Raw genomic sequence first — 16963 nt, 5'->3', positions numbered from 1 at the left:
TACAGGCACACACCACCATGCCCAGCTAATTTTTTGTATTTTTAGTAGAGACGGGGTTTCACCATGTTGACCAGGATGGTCTCGATCTCTTGACCTTGTGATCCACCCGCCTCAGCCTCCCAAAGTGCTGGGATTACAGGCGTGAGCCACCGCGCCCGGCCAATAAATAAATATTTCAAACATACATAAATCTGTAGGAGCCCATATGCCAAACCCCTGGGTACCACTCTCTGGCGTTATCAGAACATATTCATATGTAGTGATACTTGCTTTAGACTTTCTGGTTTCACGAACTAAACTTAACTTATATATGAAATAAAGCCCCCAGGACCTTCCCCCATAGGCTTATTCCGCTACCAGTCCCTAGAGGTACCCACTCCTCTGAATTTAGAGTTCACCACTCCCGTGCAATATTTTATAGTTCTGCTACTTATGTGGATGTCTTTAAATGTATTTTTAAATGTTAGCTAATGCGTGTATGCCCTATTTGTTATATATTATACGTGACTTGTACATGTTATTGAAAACTTACTTTTTCTGATTAACTTTTTTTTTGACAGTCTCGCTCTGTCTCAGCCTGGAGTGCAATGGCATCACCTCGCTCACTGCAACCTCTGACTCCCTGGTTCAAGCGATTCTCCTGCCTCAGCCTCCTGAGTAGCTGGGATTACAGGCACGCACCACCATGCCTGGCTAATTTTTATATTTTTAGTAGAGATGCGGTTTTACCATGTTGGCCAGAATGGTCTCCATCTCTTACCTCATGATCCACCCACCTTAACCTCCCAAAGTGCTGGGATTACAGGCATGAACCACCGTGCCGGGCCTCTCCTTGTCATTTCTACGTCCAATTCCCTCATTCCTATTGATGCTAAATCTCTTGCTATGTTTGCAGATCAGATCCTTCAAGTTTCCTTTTCTTTTTTTTTTTTTTTTCCCCCCCAAGATGAAATCTTGCCCTGCTTCCCAGGCTGGTGCACAGTGGTGCAATCTCGGCTCACTGAAACCTCTGTCCCCTGGGTTCTAACGATTCTCATGCCTCAGCCTCCTGAGTACCTGGGACTACAGGCACGTGCCAACATGGCCGGCTAATTTGTGTTTTTAGTAGAGATAAGTTTCACCACGTTGGCCAGGCTAGTTTCAAACTCCTGACCTCAGGTGATCTGCCCACCTTGGCCTACCAAAGTGCGGGGATCACAGGCATGAACCACTGTGCCTGGCCAAGTTAACTTTTCTATGAATTCCATGTTCATATTGTTTGCCCACTTTTCTTTTGGTTGGCTGACTTTTAAAAATATTAGTTCGTAAGAATTCCTTAAATATTCTACATATGTATCCTTTGTTGATTATATGAATTGCAAATACCTGCTCCTGATCTACAGTTTCTCTTTAACTTTGTTTGCGGTATTTTTGGTTGAAAAGAAGTCTAAATACTTTGGCGAAATCAAATCTATCACCATTTTTCTTTTGAGCTTATGCTTTTAACAGTTTTTCCTTTTGAGACAGAGTCTCACTTTGTTGCAATGGCTCAATCACAACTCACTGCAGCCTCAAATTCCTGGCCCCCAGTGATCCTCTCTCCTTAGCCTCCTGAGTAGCCAGGACTACAGGCAAGCAGCCGACCAATCAGCTAGAGAGAGAGAGAGGAGAGAGAGAGAGAGAGAGAGAGTGTGTGTGTGTGTCAGCTAATTTTGTGTGTGTATGTATATATATATATATGTATATATATGAAGAGACAGGGTCTTGTTATGTTACCCTGGCTGGTCTGGAAGTCCTGGGCTCAAGCAATCCTCCTGCTTTAGCCTCCTGAAGTGCTGGGATTACAGGCATGAACCACCACATCCAGCCACTTTCAGTACTTTATTTAAGAAATTACTTTCCATGTACTATGGACTGAAAGTGTTCCTTCAAAATTTATATGTTGAAATCCTAGCCTCCAATGTAACGGTGGTAGGAGGTGAGGCCCTTGGGAGGTAATTAGGTCAGGAGAGTGGACCTCTCATGATGGATTAGCACCTCTATAAAAAGAGATGCAGAGCCGGGTCCCTTGCTCTTAGGCCCCTCTGCTCGATTCTCTGGGACAGGAGAGTTCTACCTGCTTGTGGGATGACTGCGGCCTCTCCTCTGGGGTCCTAGTCTTGGGCTTGAAGCCTCTCTGGGGGTCTTCACAGTGCTTGGCCTCAGGAGGGAGGTTCAGTGACTTGGGTTTCGCTTCGTGCCTGCTGGGGTTGCAGCTGGCCTGGCTGGGTACGCAGGCCTCTGCAGAGTCCCCACATCTTGGCTCAGGACCATGCTGGTTTCACTGGCACTGGTGATGCTGGTCATGCTCAGGCTCCTCTTGATCTTTGCCACGATAGGGTCAGTGTCATCCTCCTGGTCCTCCAGGTTCCCGTCCCCATGCCTCAGTTGGTAAGGGGAGGCACCGGTGTTCCCATTGGCCTCTGTGGGGTAGCAGCCCTAGTAGCCCTCTTTTCTGGGACAGTACTGGCCATCTTATTCCTGGTCGTGGGCCTCCAGGACAGAGGGCTCGTCCTCCAGGATGGGCAGGTGGCCGTCTGGGTAGTCCTGGCTGCCCTCAGCACAGTGGCTATGAGGGTGCAGGCCCACCTAGTCCAGCCACTCCTCTCCTGTCCCAGAGTAAGACTCTCCTGTCCCAGAGAAGGTAGCAGAGGGGCCCGAGAGCAAGGGACCTCCTAGTACAGCCCCTGCAGATGCTGAAGCGAGGCGGTGGGAGGGGCTGGGTGCCTTGCAGTTCTAATGGTGGCTGAGCTCTTCACTGGACGTTCCAGTTAGGAGGCATGTAGTGTGGATGCTCCTGGCACGTGTCAGTGTCAACGGGGTGCATGCCGTGGGCCAGGTACTCCTTCCCATTGCAGTCCCTGCCCTCCAGGTAGCTGTTGTCCTCGGGGCAGTAGCAGATGTAGTAGGTGATGCCCTCCTCCTCCTCGGGGAGGCCCTCGTCGTAGTCCTCCTCCTCGGAGGTGTTGTTCACATAGTTGGAATCCCCATCGGGGTTGTGGTTGTGGCATTCCTACTCCTTGGGCATGGGGCTCTCTGGCTATAGGGCAGCCAGTTCCAGGCCCTCGGGTACCTAGTCCTCTAAGGGCAGCTCCTCGTCTTCGCTCTTGGCCATGGGGAACGGTGCCCGGCCTCGCTCTGTGATCCAACATGCCGCTCCTTGCGCTCTCACACTTTCGGTGGGCCATGGCAGGCACTCACACAGCCATCATCTCCTGGAGGAGGCAGCCAGTGTGGGAGGAACATTGGGAAGGACAGAGTCAGAACCTCACAAAGCCCGGTCACGCACGAGGCCTCTCCACCCCTATGGCACCTCCCACCACGTTCTGCCACAGCAACAGCAAATGACAGCTGAAGATTTTCACTACAGCAGTCTTTCAAAAAACTGAAAACGACCTAAGTACCCGTAAACAAAAGAATGGTTAAATAAATGACGGCAGAGTTTGCCTACTGCAAGGGTGCACAGCATTTTTAAAGAGGCAGGGCAATGCACACTACAGTGAGGGATCTTAAAGGCCTGTCTTGGAAGAAAAATGGCAAGTGAACTACAGTCAGTGCCTGTGTGTAGATCCCAGTTGCAGCTCTGTCAAGATGGCTAAAGAATATGCACACACTCCCCAGCCCATACACGGATGCAAACGCACACAAAAAGGCGGAGCCCCCAAAGGCTTGTCAGCCATGTCCTCTGGGGAGGGGTTGGGAGAGAGGTGGGAGCAGAGGGGGCTTGCACATTTTACTTTATTAAAGATGTTTGTACTGGTTGAGTCTTTTACCAAATCGCATTTTCTTATTCACCACCATTATAATCAAACCCACCTGTGCGCCTTTGAGGGTCTCCTCTTCTAGCTGGGGAGACGTCAGCACTGAGACAAAACAACCTGCGGGGAAGGGCAGACACCAAGGGGAAGAAGTAGGACTTCCCACACCTGGCGCCACTCTGGGCATCAGGAGAATGGCAAAAAGGCCAGTCTCCTCCAGGAAGGCGGCCACTGGGGCAGAGGGGCCAGCCTCCCAGGCAATTGGGACGTAAGCACGCCCCAGGGCACAGCCAGAGACACCAGAAACACCGGAGGCAGCGCTGACCCAAGGGAGGGCGGGACCAGGGGATGTGCCGGCCAGGATAACTTGGATTGCCCAGAGGATGTGCTGGCCAGGATAGGTGGGGTTGCCCAGATGGGCAGGATAAATTTTGGGAAAGCTAAATAATTCCATTTCATTCAATGGGTAGCTCGTGTGGCGGGGGCTGTGTGGTGTGTGCGTGAGATACAGTGTGTGTGGTGTGGTGGGTAAGGAATGTGCAGTGTGTGGGTGTGTGGGTGGGTGGGTGGGTGGGTGTGTGTGTGTGATGGCGGGGCATCCTTGAGGGTGAGTGTGCGCAATATACTGTGTATGGTGTGTGGTTGTGGTGTATACAATGTATGTCTGGTATGTGTGGAGTGTGATGTAGTGTGGAAGGGTTGAATGTGTATGTTTCGTGTGCATGGTGTAGTGAGTGTGGTGTGTATGGGGAGTGTGTGGTGTGTATTAGGTGTGTATGGTGTATGTATGTATGATATTATGTGGTGTGTGTGGTATCGGTAGTGTGAATAAGTTATCTGTGTGGAAAGTGATGTGTTGTATAGATGACGTAACATGTATGTGGAGTGTGGTGTGCTGTGTGTGTGGAATTTGTGAAGTGTGTAAGGTGTGTAGCATGTATAGGGTGTGTACGTGTATACAAAATCTGTATGGTGTGTACGTATGGTATTATGTGGTATGTGTGGTGTGTACAGTGTGTGTGGTGTGTACGGGGTATATGTGTGGTGTGTAGTATGTGTGGAGAGGACATGGTGTATATGAAGTATGTGGGGTGTGTGTGGAATACATGGGTTAAATATGTGCTGTGTGTGAGGTGGGCATGGTGTATATGTGCTTTGTGGTGTGTGACGTGGATATGATATGCGTGTTGTGTGTGGTGTATACAGGGTATGTGTGTGAGGAAGGTATGATATGTGTATGGTGTGTGTGGGAGTTGGGTATGGTATGTGCATGGTGTGCATGATGTACATGGGTTAAGTGTGTGGTGTGTCTGAGGTGGGCATGGTATATATGTGGTGTGTGGTATGTAAGGCGGGTATGATAGGTGTGTGGTGTGCCTGGGGTGTGTGGGGTGTGTGTGAGGTGGGTATGATATGTGTGTGGTATATAAAGGTTAGTGTGTGGGGTGCGTAAGGTAGGCATGGTATTTATGTGGTGGTGGTGTATATGGGTTAAGTGTGTCTGGTGTGTGAGGTGGATATGATATGTGTATAATGCGTGTAGGGTGGCATGGTAGTATGTGTGGTGTGTGTGGTGCATACGCATTAAGTGTGTGGTCTGTGTGAGATGGACATGGTATATACGTGGTGTGAGGTGGGTATGTGTGTTGTATGTGGTGTGTATGGGGTATGTGTATTAGGTGGGGATGATATATGTATGATGTGTGTGAAGTGGGTATGGTATATATCTAGGGTATGGTATATGAGGTGGGTATGACATGCGTATTGTGCATGGTGTGTATTGCGTATGTATGTCGTGTGTCTGAGGTGGGTACGTGTGTGGTGTGTGTGTGGTGCGTATGGGTTAAGTGCCCGGTGTTTGTGAGGTGGGCATGGCATATATGTGGTGTCTGTAAGGTGGTTGTTATAGACATGTGGTGTGTATGGGGTATGTGTGTGAAGTGGGTATGTGTGTTGTACGTGGTGTGTATGGCGTTATGTGCGTCATATGTCTGAGGTGGGTATGTGTGTGGTATGTGTGTGGTGTGTGTGTCATGTGTGTGAGGTGGGTAGGTGTGTGGTGTGTGTGTGGTGCGTATGGGTTAAGTGCCCGGTGTTTGTGAGGTGGGCATGGCATATATGTGAGGTCTGTAAGATGGTTGTCATAGACGTGTGGTATGTATGGGGTATGTGTGTGAGGTGGGTATGATATGTGTATGGTGTGTGTGAGGTGGGCATGGTATGTGGGTGGAATGCGTGTGGTGTATATGGGTTTAATGTGAGGGGTGTGTGAGGTAGGCACAGCGTATATGTGCTGTGTGGTGTGTGAGGTGGGTATGACAAGTGTATGGTGTATATGTGAGGAGGGTATATGTATGTGGTATGTGTGATGTACATGGGTTAAGTGTATGGTGTGTCTGAGGACACATACATATGTGGTGTGCGGTGTGTGAGGTGGGTACGTTATGTGTGTGGTGTATCTGGGGTGTGTGTGAGGTGGGTATGATGTGTGTGCTGTGTGTGTGGTGTATATGGGTTAAGGGTGTGGGGAGTGAGAGGTGGGCATGGTATATATGTGGTGTGAGGGGTGAGTATATGTGTTGTGTGGTGTGTATGCGGTATGTGTGTTAGATGGGTATGATATATGTACGGCGTGTGTGAGGTGGGCATGGTATGTGTGGTGTTTGTGTGTGGTGTATATGGGTTAAGTGTGTAGGGTGTGTGAGGAGAGCATGGTGTATATGTGGTGTGTGGCGTATGACGTGGGTATGACGTGTATTGTGTGTGGTGTGTATGGGGTATGTGTGTGAGGTGGGTATGATAAGTGTATGCTGCGTGAGTGAGGTGGGGATATGTGTGTGCTGTGTGTGGTATGTATGGGTGAAGTGTCTGGGGTGTGTATGAGGTGGGCATGGTGTGTGTGTGGTATGTGTGCTGTATATGGGTTAAGTGTGTGGTGTGTATGAGGCGGGCATAGTGTATATGTGGTCTGTGAGGTAGGTACGTGTGTTGTGTATGGGGTATGTGAGGTGGGTATGTATGTTGTGTGTGGTGGGTATGGGGTATGTGTGTGTGGTGTACGTGAGGTGAGCATAGCATGTGTGTAGTGTGTGAGAGGTGGGTATGATGTGTGTGGTGTGTATGGGGCATGTATGTGGTGTGTGTGAAGTAGGCATGGTATGTGTGTGGTACATGTACATATGCACACACATGCGTACCTGTGCACTGCAGATGACAGGCAGGCCGGCAGCCCGGGACACGCAGCGGTGACCAGCTCAGCCAAGGCAGGGCTCGGGGTGGGAGTGGCCAGGCCCCTGGCAGCTCAGGATCCTAGACGCACTAAGAGCCTAGGAGGAGAGAACAAGCTGTGTCACCATCTCCACCCAAGTTCATCACTAACATGAACCTCTAAGAAGCACTGAAACTGTTCCACTTCTGATTAGAACCAGAAACACTCCAGATGGGCTCGGCACAGCCAAGGAGCGGGGAACTGTCCTCAATGTTCTCCTTCACCGTCTGCAGCCATATCTACCACCAGCAGCCTTGCCAGGCAGTGCGTGCCTTCTGGAAGGGGCCTGGCCCAAAGGCAGGTCCCCCCCACCCCGCTCCCCCACCCTCGCCCCGTGCCCCCAACCCTGTGCCTGCAGCCCAGGGACAACGGGTTGTGGGGTCTTTTAATTGAAAGGTTTTTCTCTCTGGGCCTTATTACAAAGGAAAAGGGAAGGGAGCAAAGATCCAGGCTCAGGTTCTTCAGGAACAGCGAACCCACAAGCGACCTCAATCCAGTTGCCGCCCAGCCGGCGCCAAGGGAGGATGGAGGAACGCACCAGCCACCAGCGGCCTATCCAGCCGGGCGGCAGGACCCGAGTGCCCCCCAACCCCCAGACAGAGCCTCTAACCGGCAGCAGGTGGCCATTTGCTGCCAGGCTCCCCCACCCAACCCACGGATGCGGGTTCCGCCGCCTAGTCCCCGCTGCACGCTCCCTCCACCGGTCACGGGAGCAGAAAGTGGCCCGTAAGAGAGGAGTGGGGCCGCTGGCCCGCTCCCCTAGACCCCAGCAACAACCGTCCCGCAGCTCCGCCGAGTACACAAGGCAGCGCTCCGGAGCACTGGGGCCGCAACCTCCGGCCGCCTCCCACGCGTCCGGGTGCCTGCAGCGCCGCGGGAGACCCCAGGCTGCCACCGCCTGCGAGTCAGGCAGCCCGAGCCCCCCAGCTTACCTGGCCAGGGTGCGGGAATGCTGCAGCTCGCTGCCGTCCCGCGGAGTCGCCCCCGCTTCGTCAGCAAGGCTGCGCGGGGCCGCAGAAACCTTCTGCAGCGGAGTCGCCGCAGGCGCGTCCCGGAAGCGGCGTACGGCAAGCGCGCAGGGCCGCCTCTACCCGGCGCACGCGCACTGACCTGAGCCTGCGAGACGAGCGCCCCCAACGGATGGCTTCGCCTCGCCCTCTCCTGGGTCGCTGTGGCGACAAGGCGCGGCGGGAAGAGATGGAATACGAAGATGCCTCGGAGCCTGGCGTGCACGAGGCCCTGGCCCCTGGCCCCCGGCGCTGGGACAGTGGGCACGGCGGGCGGGCGCACCCGAAGCGGATGCGCCGGGCTGGTCTCCCTGACGCGGCTGGAGCTCAGACGCTGGAAGGCGTAGCGCCCTCAAACGCCCTGGGCCCTGGGGAGCACGCAGATTCCCGAGGCACGTCCTGGCCCTGCTGGCTGGTTACTGCAGGGGTCTAGTCCTGCGAGTAGAGCCGGTGAACACGAGGCTCCCACCGTGCCAAGGCCGCCGCACTACGCCCTGCTCGCTTGACCCCCACCATCACCGCAGCCATAAGAGGCTACCCTAGACCAAGGAACCCGCGGGGCTCGCGGCCTCAGAAAACCCCATCCGGCAGGAGAGGCTCCCTGCTGCCTCCCCACCGCAGCTACCCTAGACCCGTGCAAGGCGTCAAGTGTTCCCTACCGGTCCCCTCTAAGCACCCCGGCACCCCATTTCCTGGGGATAGACTGGCTTCCGTGGTACTCAAGCAGCTGGCCTCTGGGGGAGGGGCCCCAGGTATGAGAGGCAGAGCTCAAAATCTAGGCCCAGCCTTCACAGGAACCCCCTCTGGAGAGCCCAGGGCAGTCCCGGAGGCACAGCAGGCAGCAGGTGCACTAGGAGCATGCTTGACAAGGCACCCAATATTGCATCTGGGCAGCCAGCTGGAAAGTGGATGCAGTAGGCTGGGTGGCGGTGCTCCCCGCAGCCAGGAGTCCAGCCCAGTACCCACCCGAGTCCGCCTCAGTCCTGCTCAGTTGAGTCATCTCCGCTCTGGGCCCTCTGGTCGCAGCCACAGAAAGAAGGCTTTGGGGCAACCGGGTGAGCTGGCACTTGCGGGAGGATGTAACCGACTCCTGAGCCTGGACAGCCAGGCAGCCCCGCGACAGTAGCCCCACTCTCCAGCCCCTTCATTCCCCAATCCTCCCACCTGCTCCCCTGCCCCGGCACGTGCCTCTGCTGACTCTCATCTCTTTTTCTGCTCCCAGGCTCTCTGCTCACATGTCCTTGACTCTCCTCTGAGTCTCACTCTTTCCAAGCCGCCTCCTCTCTACCTGACACATTCCCCCGAAGGCACCAGAGTACACAAGCTCAAGCCCCTGCACCTCACCTTTACTCTCAGACACGGGAGGGAGATGACATGAAAACCCAAACGCCACTTGGCAAAAGATCTGGAGTATGCAGAGGGGCAGATCTGAGGCTGTGGAAGCTCTGGGGGTTCCCTGCAGGAGGCTGCATTTAAGCTGGTTCTTGAATGTGGCTCTGAGCTGTGACCTCTCCCTGAAGCTCCAGACCAGGAGCCAGCTGCCAGTTGGGACCCCTTCATTTGGTGTCTTAAAGGAAGTTGCACTGTGATGGTCTAACTCTGAACCCAGAAAATCCCCCCATCTCAGCCCTATTTCTTCTTAGTGAAATCACCATCGCATACCCAGTTCTGCACCAAACCCACATTTGAGAATGGGGGCTCCTGCCCTGCCTACCCTGCACTGTGAGCGCTCTGGATGAGCCAGTGCCCAGGAGGAAAGAGCTCTGAATGCCAAGCCAACACATGTGAGGCTTAACTCCACCTCCAGCTCCCAGAGCTGTGGGTAGTGAAGGGCCCTAAACCAGTTTGCTGAAAGACCAGCCTGCCACTGTATGGTACATGGATGGCAGGGGCAGAGTATGGATTGAGAGACCAGAAGGTGGGCAGGGCTGGGGAGGTAGGGACATGGCTGTAGCGGTGGAGATGGGAGGACAGAGAGGACTCAAATGAACCAAGGAAGGGGTCAGGACGAGACACTCAGTTTTGTACCAGATGTGTAGAGCGTGGCATGCCATTCATTGCTCAAGGGAAGAGAAGGAGAAAGAGCTATGGCATGGGAGGTTAGAGGTGAGCTGTTTCTTAAATGTCATTTGAAGTCTCCAGGGAGAGCCAGGCCTGCCAGTACCTTCACTGCTCCAGCCAGCCCTCAGGGCACCTGTGCTACCTGGCCCTCTGGGCTCTCCCTTCGTAGCTGTCAGCTGCAGTGGGGACAATTGCAGGTGACAGCTATGAAGAGCCTACAGGTAATCTTACAGGCAGTCCCCTGGAAAAATAGAAACAGGTCTGTTTTTCCAGGGGACCAACACGTGACCAAAGCCAAGAAGCTGATGGACAGCCTTCTGAACAAAACCTGTTACCACCACCTGACCTTCCCAGCCACCAGCTCCTCACAGCTCGTCTCCATCGAGATGGAGCTCTCCCTGGCCCAGCACATCAGCGTGGTAGGTGCAGAGAGTAGCTGTGGCTGACTCAGGTGAAGGGGCAGCTCATACCCAAGCCCTAAGCAATCATTGTCCAGAGGAATGAAATGACCAGAGTTGACTTAGACTTACCGATACATGGCAAGGAGATGGCAGGACAGTCCATGAAGCTTGTAGGTGTCCAATATTTAATGAAGTCATGGTTTTGTTAACAAAGAAGAAATGAGGGTGGGAACGGGATGGCCACTGGGTGGGCAGCCAATTGGCCTGCACAGACTCTGCTCAGCTGAGTCTCCAGAACGACCATCAGCTTCTACTCATCATCCTCACAGCCCCACCTTATGCTGTCCTCCAGCTTGCTCAACAGGTGACCTTACAGGCTCCCAACTTGTCGGGGAAAAAGACTGGGGGAACCGATGGATACAGGCGCCCAGGTGTAGGGGCAGGACCAGAGGCAATGCGGCGCCTACTGAGACAGGTAGCTGAGGGTCTGGACAGTGGGCGTGGCTGCTGCAGGCATGAAAAGGACGTGCAGATGGCGGCACTCCCAGGGACAAATGTCAGGGTCTCCATATGTGGATATGTGCAGAGGTGGGGGTGCTGAGGGAGGAGGTGTAGGGAATTTCTCTTCTCTCTACTGACTCTGAGTTGGAGATGTCAGAGGGAACCATGGCCCGTTGTCAACTAACGCAATGTCCCCACCCACAGGATTAGAACCCCACCCCTGGAAGCAGTTCTGAGGGGAGCATTGATATGGGGAGAGTGCAGGATCTGTGTCCAGAAGGGAGAAGGAGGTCACCAAGGAGGCTGACCCTCCTCTGGCCAGGTGGCTGCCTTCTGACACACCAGCCTCTCTGTAGCACAGTGGGCCCATACACACCCAGCCTGTCAAACTACAGCCCTCAAGAAGGCTTTGGCCAAATTAATGAGCAGCTCCCTCTCCCAGAAGGAAGCACAGCTGAAGTTTGGGGTGGGCAGTAGAGCTGTGTACACTCAGCTCCCTCCCTCCACAGTCAGACAGGAAGGAAGGGGGCCTTCAGCCAGGCTCACCCAGGCCCGGGTCTGAGTGTCAGTGTCTAGCCAAGGGCTTCTGGTTTAAGGAGGGAGCCCAGCTGCTGCCATGCTGCTGCCACCCTAGTGAGGGTGAAGGAGCAGGAGGCTCCGCTGCACTTCCAGGCTCAGGCTGCCTGGCCAGATCTGGTCTGTGGGCCCTGTAGGCTGGTAGAAGCCATCAGGAGGAGGAGGAGGGGATGCAGCCGCCAGGCCCCACCCCTGCAAGTCAAGTTGCATTTCTGAAAGCTTGGGTATACAGTGAGTATTAGGCTGCGGGCTGCTGGGCCAGGAAGGAGTGTTTGCTTTTCAGGGGTTATATACTGAATTGTTGAAGGAGGATTATAGGTACAACCAGCTTAGAGATGGACATTTTGAGACAGCAGGCAGAAATGGAATTTAGTGCAGGGGAAGGAAGCAGCCTTGTGAAAGCAGCCTTTTGGGGAGGCCAGAGTCCTGTATCAATGACCTCAGCACGTTCAGCAGCTGCTGGGGGAGTGCAGGACAGGATTGAAGCCCAGGAGAACTTTCTGGATGATAGAAATATTCTATATCTTGAAAGGAGGTGGGCTATATGATTAATGCATTTGTCAAAACTGATCAAAATGTACACTTCAGATCGAGGCATTTCACTGAATATAAATTTTATCTTAAAAACATTTTTTAAAAGACAGATGGGCCGCATGCAGTGGTGCACACCTGGAATCCCAGCCCTTTAGGAGGCTGAGGCAGGTAGATCACCTGAGAAGCTCGAGACCAGCCTGGCCAACATGGTGAAATCCCGTCTCTACTGAAAATGCAACATTAGCCAGGCATGGTGGCACATGCCTGTAATCCCAGCTACTTGGGAGGCTGAGGCAGAACTGCTTGAACTCCAGGAGGCAGAGGTTATGGTGAGCTGAGATCACAACACTGCACTTGAGCCTGGGCCGAGGCTCCATCTCAAAAACAAAAGCCACATGAAGGTTTTCAACTTTCATTAAAGGCAGAGTAGCTGGTTATAGATTAGCCTCCCCACAAGAACAATTAGAAAAACTGGACAAAACTGTGCCTCCCCTGCACCCAAAAACAATTGTTGGAAGGTAATTGGAGACCTCGGCCAGGACTTGAGTGGCCAGGCCTAGAAGGTGACCCCGACAGTCTGTAGGGGGTTTCCCCACATTTGGTGATTGGTAAACAGCATAGGGTTAAGGGGCTAAGAAACTGACTATGAAGGGATAGTTGAGGCTGGAAAGCCAAGCTGAACATCTGGCACTCTCACAGGCCTGAAATGACATCATGAGAATTTGGGCCCCAGTAAAGAGATGAGACCTAGGTGGGGACCCTGGAAGGGCCACCCCTAGGAGTCCAAATAAAGAGACCAGCTGTCACAAAACCTAAAACCTGCTTTGAACCAGCTTAGTCCCAAACTAGATGACGTTGATCTGCCCTTACTCCGACTGCGTGCCATAAAGTCAAAGTAAATACTCTCTGGAGGCAGATACAAGTTTACTAGGCATGCCGTCAGACCAGACTAAAGGAGAAAGACCGAGAGATAAAAAAGACAATAGAAACATACATAGATATGAGAGTCCTCAGGTAGAAACTTTAAAATAACTTTTATTATCATAGTAAATTTTAACAGTATTTTTCCTTTTTTTTTTTTTTGAGACAATGTCTGTCGCCTAGGCTGAAGTGCAGTGGCGCGATCCCAGCTCATTTCAATCTCAGCCTTCAGGGTTCAAGCAATTCTCCTGCCTCAGGGATCCCCCTACCTCAGCCTCCCAAAGTGCTGGGATTACAGGCATGAGCCACCACACCCGGCCAGTATTTTATAACGACTTAAATATTTTTTTTTTCTTTTCAGGTTGGTGCTTGGAGCATATTTACAGTCCCATGGTGGCTTATAAATCTCTGGGCCTTGGTGACAGTGCCCACTTTCAGATGTTAATTATCTGGATCTTCCCGGCTCCATAGAAGAATGGCAGGCAGGGGTTGCTGCCTAAGCCTGCTTGCTCCTGAGCGTTCTGGATCGTACTTGGCACAGCATGTTCAGGTGGGTTGTCTCGGGCAGAACCCTCCCTGGCCTCTCCTTTCACAGTGTTTTTGAAATCTTTGGAGGGAGGCAGGGCTCTGAGTCCCTTGCCAGCCCTGTCCTACTCTTGCCTGCCCAGCCTGCCTGAGGGCTCTACTCACCACTCTGCCTGCCAGCAGCCCCAAGTTCCTGGGGCTCTGGGGCCCATGGCATGGGCTCATCATTAGGTTCTGGGCAGCTGCCAGCAATCCCTCATGTCCCTGGTCTTGGTCGCTGGCAAGATGCAACACCAGCTCCACCTGGAGGGAAGGGTGCTCAGCTGCCACGCTGGTGCCCACCCCACCTGCAGAAATCAGAAGGCAGGAAACCAAGAGCATAAGGGTGTCTGGGAGGGACCACTGTGGGATGCAGTAAATATGGGAAGGGGGAGTCAGACTCACCACGGCCTCTCGGCTCTCCAGGTCTTCCGGGATGCTGCTCATGGGCCGAAGCACCTCCTCCTCCTCCCTGTCCTGTCCATCTCCTATGCGGGGTAGTCAGAGGGGCCCTCAGCAACCCAACAAGGAAGGTAACAGTGGGCCCACCTCTGCCCCCACCCTCACTCTGTAACCCTGGGCTGGCCCTTCCCCAGAGGGAAAAGAGCAGCTGTTTTTGTATTTTTTTGAAGAACCAAGGTCCCACTATGTTACCCAGCTGGAATCCCACTACCACCAGTCAGCACGGGGAGTTCTGACCTGAGCCAGTTCACCCATCCGTAGGCAACCCTGGTGCTCCCCCACTCCCAGGAGTCACTATATTGATGCTGAACTTAGTGCAGACACCCAGTCGGCACAATGACCAGCTGGTCTAAAGGTCTCTTCCAACTCCTCAATCCTACGCTGCCAACGGTCCCCCGTTCTTCCTGGGGGCTCTCTCCTCTTCCTCTGAGCACTCTTCCCCTACCTTCCCGAGGGAGAGCCATGAGGCTGAACTGCGCCTGTAGGTGCTGGTTCTGGATGACAGCTTCCGCGTGCTCCTAAGCGGCCAGGAAAGAGAGTGAGAAGGCAGGAGGTTGCTAGGCTGTCCCCCTCAGGGCCCTGCCTTCAGCAACTCCCTCATTTAGGTCTCCTGCAACTGTTGGTGCCACCTTGGCCAGAGCTTTGCCCTGAGCTTCCTGCTGCTGCAGCTGGTCCACAAGCTGAACCTGCAGCAGTAACTGCTGCGCAGCACCTCCTTGTCAAAGGTCAGCTGCTGAGAGGTGGCCACGTACTGCTGCAGGAGACCCAGGAACTGGTCTGGCTTCTGCTGATGTAGACTCTGAGCCTCTTCAGCTCCACCAGCAGGATAAGCATCAGGGTAGGTAGTGGCTAGCTTCCAGATTCTGGGCCCATAACGTAGCCAGAACACTGTGGGGCTCTGTCACCTGCACAAGCCCCTAGCCCCTTGCTCCAGGACTAAGTGACTCTCTCCTTTGCCTAGAGCACCGTCCCTCCCCAGCTTCAAATCTCACACCCTTCTTCCCACCATTTAAACTGTAGGCCACAGACTGGTGGAAAAGCAGAGGGAGCCAGCCACCACCTGCCAAGTTGTGATGAGGTCGACCTGCATGGTCTCCAGGGTTTGCACACACCCGTGCCTGCTGCCCTAGAGCTCGGCCTTCCACCACAGTTCCCACAGCGTCTCCTTCAGCTCCCGTAGCCTTACCTCCTGCTCCCGGATCTTCTCCTGCTGCTCCAGCATCTTGTGCTCCTGCTCCTGGCACAGGTGCCTCCAGCATTTATTTTTATCCAGCTGGGTTTGGAGTTCTCCTGCCAGTCTCTCAACCTCCTGCCTCAGGTGCGTGGCCTCCTCCTGTAGCTGCTGCTGAAATAAATAGTGAAAGTGTTGGTTTAAACCTCAGAAGGAAATCGACTCATGAGCTAGCCATAGAAATGTCATCTAGAAAATAATGGTTTTCATCCATGATGCTTAAAAAACTTTTTTTTCTAAGTCCTAACCCTGAGATTCTGATTCCCCAGGCAGGGCTATAATTTGTAGATTTTTAGCACACTCTAGAGGATTCCATGGCGGGACCAGCACCAGGACCCAGATTTTCCAGCTCTGGGCTGGAGCTTCCCCATACCCGGCATGATCCCTCGACCATGGCCCCAGATGGATGGGGCTCCCGCAACCCCCGGGGCTGCAGCCTCTCACCTGTGGCAGCAGGAGCTTGGCCCTAGCCAGCTTTCTTTGTAGCTCCTGCACATTGAGCTGGATGCTGGACTTTTCGGACTGTAGGAGTCTAAGTTGTTCTTCCAGCTTGGTGTTCTTCCTCTGCAGCTCCTCATTGATTATACTATGGCCAGAGGCAGTAGAGAAAGGCATGAACGAAGAACAGAAAGGACCGCTTTGCTGATCAATCCTCTACCCTCACCCCACAACCACCACAGAACCGTGGCATTGAAAGGGACCCCAGGAATTAAAAGTCACAGGTGGCAGGCCAGAGAGAAGACATGAGTTGCCTGAGGCTACCCCATGAGTCAGTGGCACAGCCGGCACTAGAGCTTTGCTGGGCACACATGCAAACCTCTATGACCCCCTCACCATGCTCACCTGTACCCCCCACCTCCCAGCACTCCACCCACGCTAAGGGCCCCCAGACCTCCCATCCCACCTTCCCCCGTCCTACGTGTTCCTGCACAGACTCAGGCCGTCCATCTCCTTTGTTAACTCCTCGTTGCACTGCAAATACAGAAAGGTTAAGTCAGGATGCAGCAGACAGAGCAGCAGCCAGCCGACAGGAACAACGGCTGCAGTGACTACTCCACAGCAACACCTCCTCACTCTCAGTCACACCTGGCATGTTCCCAAGCCATGCCCATGGTCTCCTTTGTTTTTCTTTTCTTTTTTGAGAGGGAGTTTCGCTCTTGTTGCCCAGGATGGAGGGCAATGGCGTGATCTGGGTTCACCACAACCTCCACCTCCCAGGTTCAAGTGATTCTCCTGCCTCAGCCTCCTGAGTAGCTGGGACTGCTGCCATGCACCATCACGCCTGGCTAATTTTGTATTTTTAGGAGAGACAGGGTTTCTCCATGTTGTTCAGGCTGGTCTCGAACTCCCAACCTCAGGTGATCTGCCCACCTCAGTCTCCCAAAGTGCTGGGATTACAGGTGTGAGCCAATGAGGCTGGCCCTCATTTGTTTTTCAGAGAACTCAGTAAGAGTGGAAGGGACAGGGAAAGAGATTGAATTCATAGCTGTCTAATGAGCCGGGAGAGATCAGATAATATTGCTATTGTTATGACTATTATTACTCCCACTGTTGGAATCTTCATTGAGTGCTTTACCAGGCACTATGCTACCAATCCCATTTAATCCTCACAACCACCAAGAGACAGTTACTATTATTACCTCTATCGTGTAGATGAAAAA

At 53.3% G+C, this 16963-nt stretch overlaps 1 protein-coding gene, 1 long non-coding RNA gene and 1 pseudogene across 2 annotated transcripts in view; 1 reads left to right on the top strand and 2 right to left on the bottom strand.

The window, feature by feature from the left end:
• Positions 1 to 3249, bottom strand: part of LOC108295582 — a 41275-nt gene extending 38026 nt beyond the window's left edge. Inside the window, exon 1 of the long non-coding RNA XR_005198289.1 lies at positions 2096 to 3249. This is a non-coding gene — a long non-coding RNA (uncharacterized LOC108295582). The remainder of the gene's footprint in view (positions 1 to 2095) is intronic.
• A 4935-nt stretch (positions 3250 to 8184) lies between these two features.
• On the top strand, positions 8185 to 9557 carry LOC108294943 (annotated as a pseudogene).
• A 4369-nt stretch (positions 9558 to 13926) lies between these two features.
• Positions 13927 to 16129, bottom strand: LOC108294938 (golgin subfamily A member 6-like protein 1). The gene is made up of 5 exons (XM_017516954.2): positions 15747 to 16129; positions 15258 to 15416; positions 14517 to 14589; positions 14015 to 14097; positions 13927 to 13959 (listed from the first exon to the last, which is right to left on the bottom strand). The coding sequence occupies exons 1-5, from the start codon at positions 15915 to 15917 to the stop codon at positions 13927 to 13929; spliced, it is 519 nt and encodes a 172-aa protein (XP_017372443.1). The 5' UTR covers positions 15918 to 16129.
• Positions 16130 to 16963: the final 834 nt, after the last annotated feature.

Source organism: Cebus imitator, unplaced genomic scaffold (assembly GCF_001604975.1).
Source record: "Cebus imitator isolate Cc_AM_T3 unplaced genomic scaffold, Cebus_imitator-1.0 Scaffold19, whole genome shotgun sequence".
NCBI classification, from domain to species: domain Eukaryota; kingdom Metazoa; phylum Chordata; class Mammalia; order Primates; family Cebidae; genus Cebus; species Cebus imitator.
The sequence above is the reverse complement of the archived record's forward strand: the minus strand, read 5'-3'. Positions and strand labels throughout refer to the sequence as shown.